The sequence below is a fragment of the Tetrao urogallus genome (genome assembly GCF_951394365.1).
Source record: "Tetrao urogallus genome assembly, chromosome: 1".
NCBI classification, from domain to species: Eukaryota; Metazoa; Chordata; class Aves; order Galliformes; family Phasianidae; genus Tetrao; species Tetrao urogallus.
Window position 1 is genome coordinate 173,208,073 of NC_136813.1, and position 17,794 is coordinate 173,225,866.

At 36.7% G+C, this 17,794-nt stretch overlaps 1 protein-coding gene across 1 annotated transcript in view; it reads right to left on the reverse strand.

Moving 5' to 3' along the window:
* GRM8 (glutamate metabotropic receptor 8) overlaps nt 1-17,794 on the reverse strand; it is a gene marked incomplete at both ends in the record, with an annotated part of 321,520 nt that overhangs the window by 156,722 nt on the left and 147,004 nt on the right. The window contains 3 exons of the mRNA XM_079548285.1: nt 12,435-12,572; nt 14,174-14,328; nt 15,813-15,948. Of these exons, the coding sequence (XP_079404411.1) occupies nt 12,435-12,572; nt 14,174-14,328; nt 15,813-15,948 (429 nt within the window). The remainder of the gene's footprint in view (nt 1-12,434; nt 12,573-14,173; nt 14,329-15,812; nt 15,949-17,794) is intronic.

Below are 17,794 nucleotides of genomic sequence, written 5' to 3' on the forward strand. Positions count from 1 at the left end.
CAGGGCTTTATCCAGCCTCGCCCTGAAGGTCTCCAGGGATGGGGCATCAACCATGACACTAGGCAACCTGTTCCAATGTCTCACCACCCTCACTGTAAAAGATTTTTTCCTTATATCTAACCAAAATCTACCCTCCCTGAGCTTGAAGCCAATTCCCCTTCTTCTATCACTACAGACCCTGCCAAAGAGTCTATCCCTTTCTGTCCCTATTTCTTTTCAACATATAAAGCTGAAAATATGACCATTGAAATAATGCTCTCTCCAGAGAAATATCATTAAAAAGCATAATTCAAGCTCTTGGAATTACTATTTTTTTTTTATAGAACTAGCCATGGAATAATTTTACATAGGTAGAAAATATAGTGAAGACATGCTGTAGGTTGCCATAATCATTCTTTCAGCTGTGAAACGCTCTCGATTTCAATGTGGTCCTGCACAGATGCACAAGTAGGACTCGTATGGCTTACCTGCATGATGGAGCTATATTTCTAAATACTGCACAGCAAATTGATTGAAGGAACAATTACACATTAAATGCCTGATCAGAGTGTAATTAAACTCTTCACCCTCAGATGGGAAGTAATTTAAACTAACATTCAAAATTCCATTTAAGAAAGTACTTTGAAAAACATAAACCTTGTGAAAAACTTGCTAATAAAGGACTTAATGTACTAAACTACAACAAATGTGAACCACAGAATCATAAAATCGTTGAGGTTGGAAAAGACCTCTAAGACCATCTAGTCCAGCTGTCCACCTACCACCAATATTTGCTCATTAAACCATGCTCCATAGTGCCACATCCACACATTTCTTGAACACCTCCAGGGATGGTGACTCCACCATCTCCCTGGCCAGCCCACTCGAGTGACTGACTACTCTTTCACACAGGTTTTTCCTAGTATGCAACCTGAACCTCCCCTTAAGCAACTTGAAGCCATTCCCTCTTGTTCTATTACTCTGTCCCCACCTCACTACAACCTCCATGCAGTTGCAATGAGAGATAAGATCTCCCCTGAGCCTTCTCTTCTCCAGACTGAACAATCCCCGTTCCCTCAGCTGCTCTTCCTAATACTTGTACTCCAGTTCCCTCACCAGCTTCATTGCACTTCTCTGGACACACTCCAGAGCCAAAACGTCTTTTTTTGTAGTTAGGGGCACAAAACTGAACGTAGTACTCAAGCTGCAGCCTCACCAGAGCTCAGTATAGGGGACAATACAAGCTGAGATGCCAGATCTTCTTGGCCACCTGGGCAAACTGGTAGCTCACATTCAGCCGAGCACTGATCAACAATCCCCTCAGTCTTATAAAAGAATTACTAACAATGTGAACACCATGAACCAAATGTCTGCTAATGACAAATGATATCAGATTAGTGCAGAATTAACACTGCATAAAAAGAAGAACAGACTGGGCAATAAGGTAATATTTAAGTTTATCAGTAAGTGTCACAGGAAGAGGAGGATGTCAGCTACTCAGCCACAAAGCTAGCAAGGTATATGAAATGCTTAAGAAAGTTAGGGAGACCTAAGAAGCAGAAAACACGATCACCTGAAATTTCAGATAGGTAAATACCACAACAGGGCATCAGTCAGAGATACAGTAAATGACCAGTACAAACAATAAAGCTAAGAACTCCAAGACCAAAAATGGCATTTGATTTTATCTGGAAGAGAGCATCAGATCCAAATCCAGATAGGTCTGTGAACGAGCTTCTTTATAATTGCAAAGAAAATATGGTCAGAGATTATATCTTTCTAAGAAAATAAAGAATGCAAGAAATCCAAATTATTGTTTGTTATCTTCCTTGTTTTTTAAAGGGACATTACAAAAAGTCAAGGAGACTGGTCAAAGCACTAAATTCTGAGAGCACTTTTTTTACGTCACATGTAGAACTAAAAGTGACCATATATAGTCCTAATTGTAAAGATTCTAACAGCAAAAGCCAACGTGATATATATCACAGTGAAGGTGGCTGCAATATTATTTTTTTTAAATTTCAGAAGAGTGATTCATGCTCAGTTGAGAGAAACAAAGAGGATAAACCGTGGAAAATAGAACCACTTAACAGCAGACCAAAAGGGATTTCAAGGAGTAATACGCACTCCCACGTACAATTTTCCTTTCATCAATACTAGAGAGTTTTAGAATACAGTATTGCTGAGGCCAAATTCTTGGTTGGTTACACTTTTTACAGGATGTTCAAACTTCTTGTCTCTATTTCAAGGCTCTGTATAACCTGCCTATAAAGATCTGCTCATTTTTGTCCTTCTTTTAAGATCTAAAACTTGTCTTCTGAAGTGAAAAGCAATGTAGCTTCCTTTCTGATCATTCCTTTAAAGCTTTTCTTATCCTACACAGTCTTTGATTACTGACCTCTCTGATTTCTACACAAAATCAAGTTATTACTCTCATTCGGAGGCCATCTCCTCTCAAATTTCATACCTCTTCATGTCAATAAAGCAACACTCCTGTAACGTTTTGAAGATTTGGCTATTACACGTGCTTTATATTTTATTTCTGTGCAACTAATTTGCAAAATATTTGCCCTAATATCACAAACCTTGTTTCCTTTATTATCATCATAGATTAAGTAAAAGAAAAATTCATAGAGGTGTTTGAGAAAATATTTCAGATATAATGGAAAGTAACATTAATTCTCATCTGAAATTCAATCCAAATCTTTTGCAGACATGAAAGTCTCATACTATAGTTTGCAAGGATAGAGCTTAGTCAGAGGCTGCGTAAAAGAACAATGTTTAACATAGAGCTCCAGGAAAATTTTACCATATCCTAATATCCTGGCCACACATAGCTCTGCTGCAGAAGTGCTGAAGATAGGGCATAATATGTAGATTTACTTGTCTTTTCTCCAGCAGGTTGTCAGGTGTCAATCTTTACATTCTGCATTATTCTACTGCACACAGAAATTGCAATTGTTAAAGACCTTCACATACCCACTTCCAATTCTGGTACCTGACATGAAGATTTTGTACCATCTGAAAAAGTACATTAATTCTTCTTTTAATATTTTTCCCCTCTCCATTTTATAACACGTTTGCAAATGCAGGTTCCATCTCAAATCCATTCCATCAAATCAATTCCATCTCAAATGGTGAGGTACGAAAAGTTCGTAAGTAACCTTCTTCCTGTGAAACTCTGACTCCAGTTCTGCAGAAATGTTAGAATGATAACCAGTCTAATAAAAAAAATCAAAGCAATAAGACGAGTTCCAGGAATGAAACCATGAATGCATGTGCTTTTTCTGTCAGTAAATAATGATCAATTTATACAGCAAACTTAGCCTTCTTTTCGCTTTCCAAACTGTGTGAAAAACATTAGTAATCTTAAGTAAGCTATTTATTTGGAACTATTAATTACAGACTCCATGGGTAATTTGTGATCTATACACTGTCCTTTGCCTAGTGCTTGGCTAGAACTTAAGGAGCATTCCGTATTTCTAAAAAGAAGTGCAGGACAAATAATGGCTTTTTTGTTTCATAGTCAGGTAAATACCACTAATTAGTCAGTTTTGCAAATTGTTTTTATCTGATGAAGTCATTCAGCAGCACTAACATTTTTGTCACCAAAGTTACAAAAAAAAAAAAAAAAAAAAAAAAAAAACTTAAAATTATTAAAACTTATATAAAACTTACTTATTCTAGTATTCCATACAAATAAACTATTTGTTGTGTTTTCAGGTTTTATTTTCAGGAAGAAGGGTCAGTGAATTGTAGAGTTTATTCTGTCTCTGTCCAGGATAACACAGTGCTCATAAAAATACTCTCTGAGGGCTGCTCCAAAAGTAATGCCTCCCATTTTATTATGTTATCCCACAATGTCAGAGGCAGATGTTGGTGATACGGAAGTAGAGGCTGAACCTTTCCACCAATATCCTATTATATTTTGTTACTGTGACTGACAGCAGCCAGGGGGCAGTTTGAAAAATTGGCAGGGAACTGTGGGTGGAGCAAAGGTATGGCATTGAATTTCTCCCTGCCGAAAAAAAATTGCAGCCATTGACATTGATATTCTCTGAACATTTATGGAGAACAAACAGTGATGCAGTGGGTAGTGCATTTCAGAAGTGGTGACATTAACAGTGGGTCACCTCCACTGGTGCAGATTCTCCAGAGCCCAGCATGCAGGTTCTTGTTCATTGCTGATGAAAGCATAAAGCTAAATTGGCTATGTTGAAAAATAGCATTTTGTAGCTGAGACTTTGCTCTATCAAATAGGTTGTTGTGTTCTTTGTATCTATTGTAGTTTCTATGGAAATAAATAGGAGCAATATTTGGAGCAACCTACATACTGTTAGAGTCTTAGGCTCAATTTCAAAATATGTAAGGAATAAAATTAATTCATTTCTTTTTTATTGTAGTTTAAAAAGTCATGGTAAAAGACTATTTAAAATGTTACCTTGAGGTGCTTCTGGGTCTGGAAATGATTTGTCCATTTCAAGAAGAGAGAATAATTGTTGATCTAGGGTCATTGACGAACAGCCCATTCAAGGATATTGCTCTGGACAAAGTTTACCATCAGTCAGAACTAAACAGTGAGAGTGAAAAAGCACCCTTATTTTATAAGCCAAACAATGTTTATGTGGCACTTGTATTCCACCAGACTCTTCCAAACAGGTTTATAATGTGCAAACGCCAGCTCATTTTTCTTCTTTGCTTGAAAGAATAGAACAGGAAACCAAAGTGCAGTAAAATAAAATAAAATAAAATAAAATAAAATAAAATAAAATAAAATAAAATAAAATAAAATAAAATAAATAAAATATTGCAGTCTGGCCCAAAGACTTCATGCTTGATACAAGGTATAGAAGAAAAAACAAAAGCAGCATTATACTGTATTCTATAGCATTAGCTGACATGACTCCAAATATTTTGAAGGCATCTAGCTGATTACAAGCATTCCAGGGTTTTGGAATGTCTGTAGTGGACTGACCTTCTATTTCACAATCATGAAATTTATCTAAGATAGTAACAAACCAACCAAGACCACTATTTGCCAGCAAAACTTAAAGCCAGAAGGTATGTAGAACCCCATGTTTCACCTATTGTTTAATTATTCAGCTAATGAATAATTCAAAGTATTTATTTTTCAGGGGGTACGTAGCATGATGCATCACAACATTAGCAGTTTTGACCATGTACATTTTGTCTGAAATTGGTAAGGAGTGTCTCAAATCTGTCCACTGTGGACAGTTTTACATTTGAAAGCATTTTTTTGGAATTGTTTGCTTTCCAAAGGGAGAGCTCAGGAGTATTTATTGGCTGAACACTTGGACAGGGTGCAAATGAAACTAGGTTGATACAGGAGACTGAAGATGATACCACTGTATTCTGTGAAGGCAAAACACAAGCTGACATCTCCTTGCTTCCTCTTATCTGCTGACTTAATTTTGGAAAGCCTGGAAGATGGGAACAAAGGAGTTCCTGCTGAGATCCCTAAGCCAGAAGCTGTCACTCCAAAAGAGGTGGTTCAGCCACTTCAGGCTATAAGTAAGAATTTGTTCTGTAGTCATTGTCAAGTGAACAATACAACCTCCACCCACCCATCACCCCTGAAGATCAGCACCCTGACACCTGACATCGCTGGATCTAGGAGTGGTGAAATGCTTTGCTTTGCCGTGTTTGTATATCTGCCTGTCTCTCTTTTCCCTGTTTTTTTCATGAAATATTTTAAAGACTTAGTTTGTCTATCTCCTGGGATTATTTTATCATGGAATAAAAGGATCTAGTATAGAAAGTTTCAATATTCAGTTTTTAAATAAATCTTGAGCGGCTAGCAGAGTGAGGGAGGTGATTGTTCCCCTCTACTCTGCCCCTGTGAGGCCCAATCTATGTCCAGGCCTGGACATTCTGGCACAAGAACTTTTGAAACAGGTCCAAAGAAGGGCCATGAAGATTATCAGAGTACTGGAGAACCTCTCTGATGAAAAAAATTGAGGTAGTTGACTTGTTTAGCCTGCAGAAGAGAAGATTCTGGAGAGACCTCATTGTGACTTTCCAGTACTTGAAGGAAGTTTATAATAGGAGGTAGACCAACATTTTACACAGCCTGATAGTGATAGGAGAAGTAAGAATGGTTTTAAACTAAAAGAGGGGAAATTTAGGCAAGATGTTAGGAAGAAATTCTTTACTCAAGAGGGCAGTGAGCCAATGGCACTGCCCAGAGAACCTGTGGATGCCCCAGTCCACTAAGGCCAGGTTAGATGGGGCACTGGGCGCTCTGACCTAGTGGCTGGTAACCCTGCTGATGGCTGGGGGTTGGAACTATATGATCTTTTTAGGACTCTTTCAACCTAAGCCATTCTGTGATTCCATAAACCTGATAAACCTCATACAATAACTCCTTTTAAATATTTTAGGTAATTCCACAGAATACAACATCCTGAAAATCTGTTACATGATCAGTGGGCAAAGAGTCACACATATTCAGAGAAGGTGGTGATCCATGCAACCATGTAATGAGACCCGTTTCACTTGACTTGAGCAACGTGAGTCACCTTGTCCAAATGGGTCATCTAAGTCTGTCTTCATCAGAGCCAATGAAGAGAGATATGTATCTTCACATGGTGATACCAGCCTGAACAGCTTACTGAGATAGAGGTTACCAGTCAGAAATTAAACAACTGGTTAAATCTTTCCATGTGAGCTCATGAGCTCCACCCAAGGGAGCCCTGAACAAATACTAGTTGACAGCTAGAATCTGCATCAATATCTTTATGTCCAGCCATGCAGTTAACCAGTGTAAGTTCAACATAACAAATATACCTCTCCTCCCCTGGGCACTGATTGTAACACAAAATGAGAACGCTTGGACTTCCACCTGACCTTTCCTAAGAACGTATCATACAAAAATACTTATCTCAAATATTGGAAATGAGACTCTGGAAATATTGAACTATAACTGGTACATTTAATGGATATGCTTTTCCATTAAAAACCAAATTGTGACCTCCTTTTCTACGCTGATTTATTCCAGAGCCCATTACATATGCCCCATTGATTTTGCTAGGTTTATTTTTGCAATAAAATTCTACTCAGTACATTGAAGAACATCTGCTTCTGTTTACAGATGACCAATTTGAACTCCTTTTCTCAAAAGGTGACCAATTATTTATAAATGAAATTGATTGTACAGGTGGATAAGTTATCATCAATATATTGAAAATATTCATGATCTAAAAGCAGTTCATGCTAAGTATTTTCATTGTTGCTTCATGAAATTATGAAACACGTATTTTACCTATACTAATAATATGACAAATTTATTGTAGAACTGTAACATAGGTAGATTTATTTAGGATATTGGTGGTATCTAACATCTGGATAAGTTGAAACTTTCAAGATATCAAACATAATTAATCATTAGAAATATCACAATAGAAAGATCACATAATTCTCTTTATTTTACTACTTTATTTTCCCTTGTTTCTTAATTTGTTGCAAAACTTGCAAATTAAGTATTAACAAATAAAGAAGTTGTTTGGTAGGCAGCTCTGTACATATATTCTATAATAGAAGTCAGTCTGTATTCCTGCATATATGTAGATGACATTTTTCTGCAGTCATTAAACAGGACAAACAAGCTACCTTTTTGGGGATCTACTCAGAAAGTATGTAAACTTTAAATATATATATTGAATTACTGCATATACCTGGAATATAAAAAGGTAGACTACAAATATTGCACTACATACTAAATAGGCTTTTTTCCCTCCAGAATAGCTAATCAGTGGAATAATATGATGGTCATTTGTAGTTAATAGTCTTCTGCAAGTAAGGACAAAGTCCAGTCTTTTTTTTTTCTTTTTCATTGAGCACAGAGAAGACTGTATATCTTTCTGACTTACTTGGAGGAATCAATGCCATGAGGAGGTGTTTTTCCTTGTCATGCAGACTCTCTGGAAACATTAGAAGGGGATTTTCTTCCCCATGTCTTCAACTCTACCTGCTCAATTCCTTGAGTGCAGCTACACTCATGTTTAATTTGGCTAAGGAACACATTTCTGGAACAAATTTCCTGACTGTCTCCACTTTCACATGGCAGAGCAGTTTCACTGCATCCAATCTCAGTTCCTTCCAGAAGAAAAAAATAAGAACAAGCAGTGGGAATACAGGTATAGCCCTTCAGATCAAAGAACTACAGCCAATCTGAAGTAAAATTGTCTGAAAGAACACAATGAGGATCTCTGACACTCACAACAAACTGCTTTGCCTTGCATCAGTTGGTAACACAGACATGGTCATAGGGTACCTGGGTGGAAAAGGTACCTTGAAGAAGTCACTCTCTCCTTGTCCAACTCCCCAGGCAACAGATCAGAAGAAAATGTATCACGTCCTCTGACCACTAACCTGTGGTCAGTGGAGTTTCTTTTCAATCACTTTAACATGCCTACTGCCAATTTTGCTAATGAAGTTTCACCTCCAAATTCTTCCATTGGCAGAACAGTACTTATATGTTTGGACAGCAAGCAACAAGTCTGAAAGATGAGTAACCTCCTATAGACATTAGTAACAAGCAGCTCAGCCTGTCTGGCCAAATCCAAGGACACTGACAATTATGCAGCTAACATTCTTTTTAAGATCCGAACTATTTCTTATTGTTTTATTTGAATGAATATCTGGTCAGGTAGCAAATATATCTACTACCTATCTATTTATCTATCTATAAATGCTCTGCATACATACAAATGCCTGAATAATGACAAAGATGCGTATACAAAACTAAACCAATTATTCATTCCCCTCAACAGACAGGATTATGAGTTCCTTATCATGGAAAACAAAAGATATCCTTCCTACCTGAAGAGGGGTATACAGGAGTCAGGTTTGTACAGAGCACATCTTCCCATCACAGCAAGGACTTGTTTGTGGCAGAGGAGAAGAGCAAACCGGTGAAGAACGGAACGCAACATTTAACATTTTAACTATTGACTTCCTTTTACTATAATCTTTTCAAGGAGGATAAGCAGGTACTGGGAATAACAGCGTAAATTCTTGTTGCCTCCCGGGAACAAGGATTTCATATGGATGACATTCTTACATGTGTTAGATCTAAGCTATATCATTAGTAACATCATTTGCTGGTTTTCTGAGGCTATACTTTAGAAGGTGCAGTTCCAAAATTCAGATAAAATTGTACTTGAAGCAACAATTCATTCACTAGGTTATGTCTGTTTTGCAGAGGTCTGAGCTGGAATTAGAATTTCTGAGCCCATAAGTCACTAATGAACACACACACATGTGTGCACGTACATTTGCACACTGCAAGTGTTCCAACTTGCCAGCAATTTTATCAAATTTCGTATGGCAACGTACACTAAACTACTGTGGAGTGGAATATGACTCATAACTTTATAAAACATTCTAAATCCAAAATTGATACATTTCCCAACAGAATACAAGACTTGAATTCCTATTTATGAATAAAACTATAGAGAAACAAAGATGTCTAGGGAGTACATCAACAATTTCCTTTTCATAATAGAATAAGCAGCTTTTTAAAATGACATGGTTTGTAGCTGAATCTTACATCTGACAGCTAGATTGAGAAGTGACAATCCACTGGATATATTATAAAGAGATTTGAAAGAACTATCTGATGAAATAACAAAATAACAAAATGGATAACAGCAAGAGAAATGACGGAATTAAATCAATGAATGTTCAGCATATGTTAGGTCGCCTGATGTGATGGCCTTCAGACTTACTGAGCAATATTTTTGCACATTAGCCAAATACAACTTGAATCTTCTGGAATTCCTCTGTATTTTCAGGAGTAAGGGCGGGAACTGGTCCTCTACAGGAGGACCAAATGTGTTTAATTTGATCAAATTTTCATAATTTTGAGTTAAAGTCAAAAGGAAAGTAATGAACAATTAACGTAAGTACAACAGTCCTCAAAGTCTCACCTATCCAAATGATGTGATGGGTCACAAAGATTCAACAACCATCTTAGCTCTTGCTTATTACTGAAGAAGCACAATCTTGCTAATGTAATCTTTACTTCGTACTATTGTACTTAGACAAAATAGCAATAGACATTTTATAAACGTGAATAAAAAGTCAAAAATTCTTCTGCAAAGGATTTATATGTTACATTCATAAGCAGCATTTCACATAAGACTCAAAAAAATGGCAAATGGAAAAGGAAGACAAAGTAATAATTGGTCTTTCTACTTTTCATGCCTATATGTACTGGTCACCACACACAAGCTGCACAAAGTAGAGGGGCACGCAACTCCTTCTGTGTGTGGAAGAGTCCCTCTTAAACCTTAGCACCTTTTGAGAATTGTGGTACAACTGAAAAATATTGACTAGTAAATTGCATAACATCTATATTGTATCTGTGCTGATTTTTTAAACTTTTCAAAGATCTCACTGAAGAAAAAACCTTACTTTATGAGAGATTTTTTGAGAATGAAACTGCTACCCAAACTAAATAGAGAGCAGTGCACTTCGCCTTCAGAAGATGCACAGCCTGCTACTGAAATTTTAAATTTGTTTTATACGTTCCTCAGAATAGGGTTTTATATATATATAAACATATATACACAAGTAAATCTCCTTCTATTGATATTGTAGGTGTACAATTATACTTTCAAATAGGTTAGTTAAGAGAAAACAAGTAATGCATCTGTAAAGTTTCCAGATAAAGATCTCTTACACTGTGCTGAGATTTTTTTCAGAGAAATTAATAATTCAGTTTGATAGAGCAAATTGAAATCAGACTGATTTACACAGGCTTCCACATGCTTTTGGAAACTCTTCTTCCATCTTTATTTTTAGCAGTGCAGTCAGTTATTATAGGCAGTTAAAGGCTGATTAGGTTGGCAGAGCAGTTAAAATGCTAACCATACAAAACAGAAGGAGAGACTACTGTAACTGTAAAAGGATGTGCATGAAGGGGTTTTTTAATTAACATTTTTGTTGATGTTTTATTAAAGGACCACACTTTACTGTTCAAAAACTGAAAACTGCGTGATAAATACATGCCTTGAAGAAATGCTATGGGGAAACAAATCTCAGTAAAACTATATTTCATTATGTCAGATTGGAATTTGAGACTCACATTGCACATGTTAAAATGGTAGAGTAAGCAACTTTATTTAATGTCAGCTTTCCATGTGTTTATGTATACAAACATGAAGAACTGTCTATATACACATACACTCTGCTATATGTAAAGGAGACTTCTTCAGAATTTTCAGTTAGAGTGGAATCAAATATGAATGTTCTTTGAGGTTAATGGAAGTAAATTTCATTTAATTCTTACCATACTCCCTTAAATCATAATTACAATTGTTGCTATCTATTTTAATCACTGAGGTTTGGTTCTCTGAAGGGATGACATGAATATTGTCAGATCCAAAGTTCAGTGCAGTTTTTTAAAAGAGTACGCTGTGATATCTTTGCTTCATTTTCAAATCTTTGTATGCTGGAACAGCAAGCAAACAAAAATGTTCACATTCCATATGAAAAATAATGTTTGATGAAAGAAAACACTGCATCAAAAATCAAGGTACATGGATAACGTACAGTTCAGAAAACTAGTATTGCTGGTACTACTAGTTAGAGACAGAGGTCCGTGCCAGTACTGGTAGTAACAGCAGCAATTAAGCAAGTGACACCAGAAATATACACATATATGGAAATAAACAGCCTGCTGTAGTCACAGAAGATTAAAGGTAACAAATATATAGAAAGCTCTGCAAGGGACAACAAAAAGCCAGCCTCCAGGTGAGACAAAACTCAAAGTTACTAATGTGACTGCCCTATTATCTTTCATGACTAATGTGTCTTACCATGATGCCTGAACAAGCAAGTTTGAGAAAACCAGTTCCAGTTACATACGAATTTTGTTTAAACTTCATAGGGACATTCAGCTTCATAAAACAATACAGAATCCTGTCCTTTTCACATAAGGACAAGTATTAAGGACATATTGATTTGATTTTTACTCCATCCTCATTCACAGATTGTAAACTAAATAAGGAGTTCATGACTTGACCTACCATCAAGACCTCGGTAGTTCAAAAGTAATTTAATTTGTGCTCTGTGTTTTCTAGGGATAATAATATGAAAATTGCTGTGATGTACCTGTTCTCTACAAAATGCATACAGACAACTGTACATGGGGTGAGAGAAAAGGTCACTGAAAACAGGAATGGAACTGAACCACAGTCATAGGTCTTTAAGAAAATCTGTACCTTCATTGGATTTGCACAAATTAACTACAAACTTTCTCAAATATTGCCCATGAAACTTTTCTTTGGGTTTGAGAAAAATGTCACACTTTTTATGACAGTGCAGGTTTGTATAGGAGAACTGAAGGGAGACACAATAAAGGCTAACAGGAAGCTGTCCCTTTCCAGCACTCCAATAAGTGACTTATAATGTTTTACTATCACAGTTACCTGTGCATTTCTTGATGTTGCTATTTCTTTTTCCATGGGATCCTAACTTGCATCCAAAGTTCTCCTCCCAGAATTCTGCAAACCATACGTTTCTTCGATTGTTGGCAAGTGTTCGGCTCCGAAAATATCTATCGAATCCTACATTTAAGAAAGAGAGAAAAAGGCATTTAAATATCGAACAGCATACAGATAGTCATTTAAAGATTATAATGCATTTTGTATGAATTTCATAACAAGAAAAAACTGTAGGTACTATTTACAATAATATTTTATGTGCATATCTAAGAAATAAATACTAGCATATTTATTACTATTCCATATTTGCCGTAGAAAAATATATTTTTAAATACCCTCAGCAGTTACAGCATCTCTAAATATACAGCAGAATTCTATAATAAAAAATAATGCCATGCAGATGGCTAAGGGAACTTAATTTTTAATACAACAGATGACCAAATAAAGAATTAGCTACCTACAAGAAATTAGACAAAGTGACTCAAGTGCCAAGGTTCAAATAAATTTCTTTTCATGGCCACCTAAATTCACTGAGTACCTTTCTGTTGAACCTGAAGTCTTCCAAGTCACATAAATTGCCCACCAAGCTGGGAAACTAAAGATTCCCCCTTAATCTGATTAGATTCTGCACCAGTATTACTCCATCAATCCAGGAGATTTAATAAAATCATGACCAACATACCAATAGGATTAAGCTCTTCATAAATACTTCCATCAATGTAAATTCTCCAAACAGTATCTATAGTGCCATTTTTCTAATCTTTTCCCAGCTTACAGCACTTATGTCCAGGACTTAATATGGCCGTTACCGCAGCAGGTGGTACAAAGAAACAATCTCCACTTGCCAGAAAAGTGTCTCATACTCCACATGATAAACTTTGTTAATACAGTGACTTATTAAAGAAAAATTTATAAGAAGTTTAGGAGAGGAAAGCAGATCCTAGATGCATCTCCTCCCATGAGAATGAGCCAATTCATTAACATCCATCTGTTGCTCTTCTTTTTTTGCACTAAGAATCACCAGACTATTGTTAAGAAACTCTCCTCCACATGTGCTGTAGTTATTAGACCATTATAAAACTGCTTAATTGCAGATTCAACATCTCCTTGGCTTTGAGCTATATTCAAAGCAAACAAAAGCCATTCAAACAAACTTCCTCAGTTCCCTAACTAAATAATCACTTATCTTTTTGAACAAAAAAATCCCTCCGGGCTCTATCCCTGAGGGAATGGAAACTTCACCTAGTTGAAGTTTTGCACATGTGCAGAGAACAGAAAGATTTCAGACAGCCTCAGTTTTCTTCTGGTAGTCTGCTCAGTGCTTGGAGACATTTAACTCTACACCTGCCCTGATAAGAAAATTAGGTACCTAAGATTGTGGTCTAACTTGAGGGCAAGGAAGTGGAACGTTAAAAGCTGAATGCTGCAGAACTTAAATTCTTAACTTGACTAAGCTCCTAATAAATAGAAAAATCAAGATCTAGAAATCTTTATGTTACCAAATCCCAAGTGGACAGATGTACACTGAATTCAAGGACTTAATCCCATGTGAAGTCAACAGAGGCACTAAATGAATATTGGTAGAGTCAACTCCAAATATTTATTTGCATAGCTTTCCTTGAGCTCCAGGAAGACACATATATATTTTTTAATTTATATTTTTAAGAGAGCTAGGATGTTTGAACATTATTGGAGAACTGGGTTTCATCCCATTGCATTCCTACCATCTATAGAGGTTCTTTTAGGTAGGATGGTTACTGCTCCTTCTGCAATTTCTTCCTGATGCTGAACTGGTGAAATTTTTGACCCCCAACTATCTGAGCCAATCCATAGGAAATGTCCAGACTGATTAGCTTTTTTGGCTGCTTCCAGTATTCGCCTGTAAATAAATAAACAAATGCCTAATTAAATAAACTGCATGTACAAAGAATTTTAGAATCCCATAAGTAAGCTCATATAAGCCAAATAGGCTCTGATTTGGGCAGGTCTCAAATATGCTTAACAACTAGTGTACTGAACTCAACCTACAGTGCTATACCTTTTAATTTTTTTTCATTTTTAGACATAGTTTTCTAGCATTCTTACTGGTTTCTTCCTTTTCAGTTACAAAACAATCTATTATAGCTGTACTTTTAGTTAGGAACTGGAAATAGACTCACTGGGTAAAAAAATGACTAGAAGACATTCCCAGTGGGTTGCTGTGAATGGAGTTAAATCTGACTGGAGGCCAGTAATAAGTGGTGCTCCCCAGGGCTCCACCTGTATTGTACTGCAGCCAGTTTTGTTTAATATTTTCATCAATTAATCTGATGAGGGAATCAAGTGTACCCTAACTAGGTTTGCAGACATCACCAAGTTAGCTGATCTGCTTAAGAGTAGGAAGGCTCTATGGGGGGATCTGGACAGGCTGGATCAATGGGGTGTATCCAATAGTATGGCATTCAACAAGGTTAAGTGTCAGCTGCTGCAGTCCAAACAACTCCATGCAGCACCATGGGCTCAGGGAACAGTGGCTCAAAAGTTGCCCATTAGAAAAGGACCTCTAGGTACAGGTCAACAGCCAGCAGAAAATAAGCCAACAGTGTGCTCAGAGGGCCAACAGCATTCTGGTCTGTAACAGAAATAGTCTGGCCAGAAGGATTAGAGAAGTGACAGACTTTTATGTGCCACTGGCTAGACAACTTAAATACTGTGTTCAGTTTAGGGCCCCTTACTGCAAGATTATTGATTTGCTCAAACACATTCAGAGAAAAGCAATGAAGCTCTTGATAAACCAAGACTTATGAGGAGTTGCTAAGAGAACTAGGGCTGTTTAGTCTGGAGAAAAGGAGACTGAGGAAAGACCTCATCACTCTCCAGTACTATTTAAAAGGAGGTTGCAACAAGGAGAGCGTTAGTCTCTTTTCTTAGGTGAGAAGAGATACAATATGAGAAAAAAGCTCCCAACTGCACCAGGGAGGCTTAGAATGAGGAAGAATTCATGCACAGAAATGGTGGCTAGGCATTATAACAGGCTGCCCAGGCAAGTGGAGGAGTTGCCTTCCTTGGAGGTACATAACAGTACGGACATGGTGATAAGGTACATGGTTTACAGATGGAATTTGGCAGTGTTAGGCTGATGGTTGGATTTGATGATCTTAAGGGTATTTTCCAACCTAGATTATTCTAAGATTCCAGTTCTCCATGATACAAAGGAACAGAGCAATGTCTGACTGCAACTGAATTACTTATACAGCAAATTTCCAACCATTTTTTCACTGGTTTATATTTAAATCCCCCCTTTCTACTCTATTCTTCTACAGTCAATTGTGCAAATTTGTGAAGAGAAAACATATTCAACAAACAAAATTAAGAAACAGTCACCTAATATCATCTTCATTCGCAAACATGATCACCGCTCGAGCATTTGGAGTTTCTAATAAGCGTTTGATGATCTTTTCAAATTCTCCTGGTCTTGGTTCCCGAGGAATTTTGAGTGACTGAGCAATGCAAACACCTCCTGAAAGAAATTACAAGGACCAAAAAAAAAAAAAAAAGGGAGAGGAGAGAGGAAGAGAGGAAAGAGGAGAGAGGACGGGAGGGAAGAATTGTTGAGCAGGCAGGCAGGCAAAGCAAGCAAGTTGCTCACCTGATAAAAGGCAGCACAGCCAGCCAAAAGTTACCTTAGTTATGCATTTTGAAGAATACCTTTTACAAACGTGCACAGTTAATACTGAATTAAAGATTACAGCTCAGTTAGCTATTATTTTATTTTTTATATAGAAATTAAAACAACATGCTGAGCCAGATCCATGAGCGCTGAGTCGTGGCTCAGCTGGACTGCACTCCACAGAACTACTCTGATTTGTCACAGTTGAGAAGCCAAACTTGCCACAAGATTGCATTTAAGCACAAACTTGCAGTTTAACAGTTATCATATGTTCAGAATGTGGTTCTTTTGAGTCAGGAACTATAAAACAGTTCTGCTTTTTCAGCTGAGAATACAAGGCTAGCAATACTCTGGTTACAGAATCAAATACAGAATTTGAAGTGTTAATCTATGATTGAATAGATACAGATTTCTTCAAACTGCTAACATTCATAATTAAGTTAGCTTAATTATTTAAGAGGTGTGAGCTATCACTGAAAACTCTAAATTGTTAATTAACAAATGAACTCAGAGATGATATTTATATCTCTAAATCATACTACGAAAAGCTTTAGTAAACTTTCTAAACTGATATTAAGGTAAGGCAATACACGCTCAAAAGCTCTTTACTGCAACCTCTTTCTCAAGTAAGGGGGCTTCCAATCTGTCAGTGAAATATGAAAATGAAATGCAAGGGAAATATGCAGCAAGCATCCTGCAAAATGAAAAACTGGAAAACAATGCAAACTGGAAAACAAAACAAAGTCAGTCGGGCACAAGAAGAAAAACAGATCCTAAAAAATGATATAAAGCACCAATTTGTTACCTCATAAATTTTGAGAGTATATTTTTCAACAATTTCTGTTCATGGAATGGCCCTTAGGAAAAAAAAAGAAAAAGAAAAAGAAAAAGAAAAAACAGAACATTTTCTCCACATGAAATTCAAGTGTAAATATTGCAAAATGTGTACATGTAATGTACTGTATACTGCCATCTACAAGGTGTGTGAAATGTATATCAAGTGATGAAAAACTGCAGTATCTCAAAAAAAAGCTATTTTCAATCAAAATGTTGTAGAAGAAATACAATTCCATCATTGCAGCAGCAAGTTCAATTACAACAGTATCGTGCATCTCAGCTTCTCTCAATGAAGAATGTGTTAAGTACTAATAGAAACAAAATAAAATGTACTTCAGCCTTGTTGCTGCGTTTGTAATTAATTGTATAAACTATCTCAAGCATACGAAACATTCTGCATATGCTCATAACTATATATTGCATACGCAACTGTTGCTCAAACAAATAAGAGAGTATCAGTTTTCAGGTAACGAAGAAATGCTAGATCCACAAAGGTACTTAAAACATTACAGTGCCTAACCTCTCAGCACCCTGCTGCCTTTGAAATCTACAGCCTGGGCTAGATGCCCAGACACACAGAGAGCAGAGCGTCTAGAATAGGATTCATAGGAGGCAGAAGACTGTATAAGGAGTAATTAGAGCTAGCTCCAAAATAGCTAGCAAAGGTACCGAGGACAGGTTCTAAATCTAGTATTTAGGTTACAGGTGAACAAAGATCTTCCCAAATTGAGTTGAAAGAAGGCTTGAGAACAGGTGACTTGTATGTGATAGCAATATATTTATCATTTGTTTCACAGGTGTCAAAGGACAGACAGTTCAGGCACCAAGCGCCAATGGAGGATTTATGGCTCTGAATCAT